Raw genomic sequence first — 7,115 nt, forward strand, 5'->3', positions numbered from 1 at the left:
TATTGTAATGTAATTTTTCTCTTTTTTCTATTGCACAGAAAATTGCTCGGTTGAATTTACACAGAGAGAGGTAAGATTTTGATGGTTATATCTTATTGACCAATTTATTTATGTATATTTTTGTAATTTGTATATATTTTTATATTCTATCTTTATATATATTTATATTGTGTTGATAAATATGTACTTAGCTCTCCCTCCCCCTCTCCCTCCTCTTACATATTTATGCATATTTTTATATTCTTGTTTTTATTCTTGCTTGCACAATCGGGATTGTCGCAATTCATTTCACTGCAATTGTAGGGTTAGGGTTAGGGTTAGGGTTAGGGTTGGAGTTAGGGTTAGGGTTGGGGTTAGGGTTAGGGTTATGTATAGTTTGTATGTGACAAAAAATTAAATATTTATTTTTATTCATTCTTAAATGTTTTGGGATGATAAAGATTATTTGTGATGCTGTGTAACTGCTAGGTGGATGTTTTGGCAACTAAAGGACAATTTATTTAATATGAATAGGATATTATACTAAAAATAGATTTATATGCACTAAAGGATATAGATAAAACCCTCTACTTCATTTTTCTTTATCTTTATCTCATGTTTCCCTATTCTGCTCTTGAAGGTAACCTTACTTTGTTTCTTCCAGAGCAAAGAGACAAGAGAAGTAAAACAGTAAATAGAAAAAAGGTTAAGGTTAAGAGATGGATAACAAAGATAAAGGGGGAGGCAAAGGAGGCACAGAAGGAGGAGGGCTGACAGAAGAAAAACAGAAAGCCGAGGAGGCTGGCGATGAAGACAAGTGGACCAAAGACAAGCACAACAAGCTGGAGAAGGAGGGCAACGAGAAGGAGCCGAGCGGAGAGGCCAAGAGGGGGAACCGTCACTGTCCGTTGAGGAGTGGCTGGGCTCTGACTGAACGCCTGGCCATCAACGTGTCAGGGATGCGTTATGAGACCCAGCTGCGCACCCTCGCTCAGTTCCCAGACTCCCTGCTGGGCAACGCCCGGAAAAGACTTCAATACTTTGACCCGATGCGGAATGAACTCTTTCTGGACAGGAGCCGGGTCTGCTTTGACGCCATCCTGTACTTCTATCAGTCAGGCGGGAGGCTTCGGAGGCCTGCCAACGTTCCTCTGGACATATTTTTGGAGGAGCTGCGCTTCTACGAGCTTGGAGAGGAGGTCATCGACCACTTCAAGGAGGACGAAGGCTTCCCAAAAGTAGAGGAGAGTCCTTTACCCAAGAATGATCTGCAGCGTAGCCTCTGGATGCTGTTTGAATATCCAGAGTCCTCCGGTGCAGCTCGGATCATCGCCATCATCAGCGTTGCTGTCATCATTATTTCCATTCTCATCTTTTGCCTGGAAACTCTGCCTGAGTTCAGGAATGAGAAGGAACAGAGGGAGGTGAGGAGGGGCGAGGGCTATGTGATGGGTTACATGATGCTACTTATGATTGTTGAGTGGAGGATTCACGAGGCTGCAGATGGAGATTGTGTCAGTGATGGAGCAGGAAAGTAGCTGACAGGGTGCAAAGAGAACAGACGTTAACGCTGTCCAGGAAGTGATGAGGTGAACATAGAAGGACAAGATGTGCTGACAGGTGTCACCTTGCCAAACATAAACCAGCTCTCCCGGAACAAGGTGAAAACGGTTTTATCTCCTTCATCCACTGCCTGGAGAAAAACTGAAGGCTGAGTAGGAAATAAAATGCCGAATTTGCAGTTCATGAAAACAATCTCAAAGAGAGATCGAGGAAAAGGAAAGCAAGGTCAGCAGATAGAGAAGATACAGCGATGGCAGGCTTTTCTCAAGATTATTTTGGACATGTCATTAAATCTGATCCACTCAGATTGAGAGGGAGTAATGAAAGGGATGAGGAGTAGTCAGGAGTGAGAGAGGAGAGAGGAGAAACTGAGACAGAGCAGGTTTGATGGAGGTCGGTTACTGTAAGAGGAGGGATATGTCTTGGAGATGCAATCCCTCTTCAACCACTCAGGGACGACTGCCAGAGCCAACAAGTGCATTACGGTGGAGTAGATACTTCAAAAGTGCTGAGAAAAGAGAGACTGGAAGGCGTTAGTAGTAGAGAGGCGAGTGTGAAAGCAAGGAAAGGAGACGAAGTAGTCTCACGTTACCCCTTTGAGATCTAAAGGGCTATATATAGAGGAAGGACAACTCTAAGAGCACATCAACACATAAACAAATGTCTGTATTAATAAACACTGTGACTCACGGACACTGAAAATGGCATGGAAAAGAGGCTAGCAGATCAGCTTTTCTGATGACCCGACTCAAATTAAATTAGCCTCGTATATGCTCCGGTAACCTGGAGGCGAGGCGGATTCTGGGGTTCAGGCACGGAGGTGATTCGGATCGGCACACACTGGATTTACGCTATCCATCACCACTGCTGCCTCTACATTACTGCCATCCATAGATAGATAGGCTCATGTTATCAGAGCACATGGACGCCTTGCACACCACACAAACAAGCCCGAAAACAGACAGCCGTCCCCATACGATCACTCACTAAAGAGATGGTTGATTGTGATGATTGAATATGACAATACCTGATATATACAGGTTTAAATGATTTATCTTAAATGGCTGGTGGATCATGGGTCTAGTAGTCTATTAGACATGCACATTTGTGCCCAAGTTTTGAGATATTGACCGTTGGGGAGGTGAATTAAATGTTTTTTGTGATGTTCAAACTATTAAAGGAGACATATTATGCACATTTCCAGGTCTATATTATTATTCTGGGGCTTTACTGAAATATCGCTACATGATTTACAGTTTAAAAACTCTCCTTATTTATCTTATACTGGCCCCCCCTTAGTTCAGCCTCTGTTTCTTAATAGGCTGTTTTAGCTCCTGTCTAATTTCTTCTCATTCTTTACTCAAAGTGCCAGCTTCTCAATTACATCCACGCGTGTTTTAAGCCAGAATCTGATCCAAAGCAGAGAGAGTGGACAATGCAAAAAACACATGGAAAAACATTACCAAGACTACAGAATGGGCAGCTGTTTACAGGCATGTGTATTGAGCAACAAAACCTGTTGCAAACAAAGTGTTCAGAGCAGGTTGAAGCTCAGATTTTGACTTCCAGAGAGAATTTCTACATACGTTAACCTAAAGTTTGATGTTTAACATAGTACATCCCTTTTAAAGTAGATTACAGTTGAAACAATGTCCAGATTACTCTACTGTCAACTGTTTTAATGATAATTGTTTTATTTTTTGTTAACAATTCTTGAGCATTTTTTGTCTTTACAGAGATTTGGACATTAAAGCGATGACAGGAAATCAGGGGAAAGAAATAAGGAGTGACCATAGACTGTATATGAAGATGGACGTAATGAGGTTTGACCTCATCCATTGGTTTACATTGGAGCCCATTTGAAGCTTAGACTTGCAGCTTATGGTCGGCCACATGTTTTCCATTTGGAGCCAAGACCTTCCGAATAAGTAGTGCAGTTTGTTCCTTTTCATGGTCTGGAAACACACCTCGCTACCTCTGACCGAAGGGAACGCTAGTTTACTGGGAATGTTGAACGCTGCACACTTGGGTTAACATTAGCTACTTTAGATAAATTGTGCTAACAGGACACAAGTAACATTACATTTTATAAAATATTATTAGCAAACTGTCAATCACAGCTGTGAGTCAACGCCCACACAGCGGACATTTAAGCTACTATGAGTCTTCAAATTTTATTAACAGAGCAATCATTTTCAAAGTGAGCACCAGCACACTTGTTGAAAGGCCTGAATTTAGCGACTGAGATCATAACGACTTGTTGAAAAAAAGTACTGACTATTTCTCGAAAGGTGATGACAATTTCTGAATGAGAATCATTGGTGACATTGCACTTTAATGTACTTCTGCGTTCACTTCAGCCTCAAGTTGTGGTAGTTGCCACTTGGAGAGTGATATGGAATAAAGCCACAGATGTTGCAGTTCATGATCGGCGACTTATTCCCTCGGCACCAGACCAGAGCACACCAGAACTATTTTCTAGCAGTGTCAGAAATGTCAGAGACGTAAATCTCTTTAAGATGCAATGATACTCTCGTCTGAGCTGGTATGATCTTGGAATTCACGTTGTAAATGTTGCAAGCAGTTAAGTTTGTATATAAAGCAACACATGAGGACATGACGTTGATGGATGGACACAAGCATTAAAAAACATATAAATACACAGCATTGGGAACAATGTCAAATCAAAAGCTCAGCGTAACTCTATCTAACTTGTTATAAGTCCCTAATGCTCAGTCATTTCAAAACCACACCTACTTCCTAGAAAAAAAAACATGCAGCCGGGTTAAATTAAGTGTCAGATGCCACAGACATGCCAGTGTCTGGTGTGTAACACAACCCAGAGTCACATGAACTTAATATTTTTTTGTGTGTTTAAATATAGAGAAACTGATTTATATGAAAAGTCTGTGAGGAAAAATAAAGCCAGGGAGTGAAAATAGAGAGAAGAGAAAATTTAGCACAGTATCACAGATATCACAGGCTCAGTCATACTCTAAATTGGCTGACAACAAACTATGTTAATAATCTCTTCTTCTCAGTTTTCGTCCATTCAACTCTTACGCCATCCTTGTTTTCTCTCTGTTTACCCGCTCGTATCACTCGTCTCCATGGAGGTCCTTCACCCTTCCCCCATATAGGCTACTCATGTTTGATAAGCAACAGATGATAAAACATGTAAAGAAGTTGTATAAGTTAGGAAGAATACCTCATATGCTTTGACTTTTTCAAATCATAGAGTGCAACTGTAACCCCTTTTCTTTCATTCTTTGTTTTACAGCAATTCACCACCATACCTCACCCCACCATAGCGAATGAAACCATCTTGGTCCCACCTGGCTTCACTCCCTTTCAGGACCCCTTCTTCATCGTGGAGTCTGTCTGCATTTGCTGGTTCTCCTTTGAACTCATCATGCGCTTCATCTGCGCTCCGAGCAAGGTTCACTTCTTCAAAGACGTCATGAACACCATCGACTTCTTCGCCATCATTCCCTACTTTGTCACACTGGGCACTGAGCTGGCCAAGGACAAAGGCACGCAGCCCTCCGTGTCCCTTGCCCTCATCAGGGTCATCAGGTTGGTGAGGGTCTTCAGGATCTTCAAGCTCTCTCGTCACTCTAAGGGACTCCAGATCCTGGGCCAGACGCTGAAGGCCAGCCTGCGAGAGCTTGCCCTGCTCATCTTCTTCCTCTTCATTGGGGTCATAATCTTCTCTAGCGCTGTCTACTTTGCAGAAGTGGACAATCCTGACACATCTTTCACAAGCATCCCTGAGGCTTTCTGGTGGGCCGTGGTGTCCATGACAACGGTCGGTTACGGGGACATGTATCCGGAGACGGTTGGCGGGAAGCTGGTGGGCTCCATGTGTGCCATCGCCGGCGTGCTCACCATCTCGTTGCCGGTGCCCGTCATTGTGTCCAATTTCAGCTATTTCTACCACAGAGAAACGGAGTGTGAGGACACCTCACAGTTCCACCACGTCGCCACGTCACTCTGGGAAAAGGACGATGATGAAGAGGAAGAAGAGGATGGGATGGACGAGGGGCCTGAATACATGGGAGATTATGAACCACTGTACGGGCAGGACAGCAGGGGTATCAGCCCTCCTCTTAGTGGGACTCTTCTGGCAGGACTATGTGCAGGGCGGGCAGACAGTTGTCAGAGGGGGATGAACTTCTACCTCAATGAACCTCTAGTCACTGAGGTTTGACAGAGAGCAGGACAGACTGTATTTTCAGGTTTACACTCAAACACTGAGAGTCAAGATGGGAAGATGCTGTTGAAATGTGAAAAAGGAAGGCAGTGTATAGCAGGAGATTCATACTGTATGAAACTCAAGGACTTGTCAAGCCCAGTTAATGTCCCTCATGTGATCACTGTTTTAAGATTTTAAACTTTTCATAGTCGACTCACCGATACAAACACCTCAATAAATAAAAGTTGGTCTTTGAAAAACCTGCATGTCATTTGACAAAACACACTCCCTTGTTTCTCTAGATTCTTCTGAAAATCTTCTATCCAGCTGATTAATGAAAATGCTATTTGCTGCACAATAAAATTGATTTTGACTACTTTCACGTAGTTGCGACTGTTTCTAAAACCACACTAAAATATGGTACCTCCTTGCTGGATTTGGACCAAAAGAAAAGTATGAACATAATATAATACATAAAAAACATACAATTATGGAAGATAAAATTAATATAAACAAATATACCTGATAATAAATACTTATATATATATTTAATTCTGGTTGGACGGAAAATGTTTAAAGAATCTAGAAAAGTCTTTAAAACTGAGAAAAGTGCTGTTGAATAACCTGTGAGGTTTTTCACAGTTTGGCTTCGATCTGTCTTTTAGAAAAACAATCTTTAATTGTAATCATCAATGCACAAGTTTGAAATAACATGTAATGGATGTAAAAATGATGATTACATGGAGGGTACAAACTGGGATGACGCTGACACCAAAACTCAATTTATAGTACAAAGACAATGAACAATACTTCTACAATACAGAGACAGATAATCAATTAAATCCCTGCAAAGACTGTTTCTCTATTGTAACAGTGAAGAAGACTGAAGTGTTGCCTATTTATCTAATTGTGTTAAGTGAACTGCGGCGTCGTTAACTGTTGCTGTGCACACTGCTAAATGCACAGTGAGTGAAAAAAGTGTTGTTGATGCACCATGCCTGTCAGAGCTATGACAGAAATGTTGCGCTGTAATCTCGTGCTGACGCGGACAACAAAGAGATCGCTCATCGGCTGGCACTGGTGCAGACAGAGTTCATGTAGTTGGTGCGGAGCCAGTTTGTATGATACACAGTGTAAGGGATACAGTGCAGAGAGGAGCATGGAGAAAGATGATCTCAGGTCAGACACGATATAGCTGCAGGCCTTCAACTGACATTTATGCCACAGCAATAAAACCAAAGCTGTACTCTGATGGTCCTGGGCTGAGCTAGTCATGACTGAAAACTACTACACTCGCATCACAGCAAGTCCCCTTATCATTGAGAATAAGTTTGACTAAATAAATCTAATGTTACACTGCACATTAAAGTGATATTGA

At 42.0% G+C, this 7,115-nt stretch overlaps 1 protein-coding gene across 1 annotated transcript; it reads left to right on the plus strand.

Annotated features, from left to right (window-relative positions):
• Positions 1–698: 698 nt before the first annotated feature.
• On the plus strand, positions 699–5,959 carry kcna7 (potassium voltage-gated channel, shaker-related subfamily, member 7). Its single transcript, XM_062438603.1, has 2 exons — positions 699–1,403; positions 4,823–5,959. The coding sequence occupies exons 1-2, from the start codon at positions 699–701 to the stop codon at positions 5,750–5,752; spliced, it is 1,635 nt and encodes a 544-aa protein (XP_062294587.1). The 3' UTR covers positions 5,753–5,959.
• Positions 5,960–7,115: the final 1,156 nt, after the last annotated feature.

The sequence above is a fragment of the Scomber scombrus genome, chromosome 18 (assembly GCF_963691925.1).
Source record: "Scomber scombrus chromosome 18, fScoSco1.1, whole genome shotgun sequence".
In the NCBI taxonomy this organism is placed as follows: Eukaryota; Metazoa; Chordata; class Actinopteri; order Scombriformes; family Scombridae; genus Scomber; species Scomber scombrus.

Coding starts and splice junctions, on each gene's coding strand:
- kcna7 (XM_062438603.1), top strand. CDS start 699: ATGGATAACAAAGATAAAGGGGGAGGCAAAGGAGGCACAGAAGGAGGA. Junction 1,404..4,822: donor ATGAGAAGGAACAGAGGGAG/GTGAGGAGGGGC, acceptor TTTGTTTTACAG/CAATTCACCACCATACCTCA.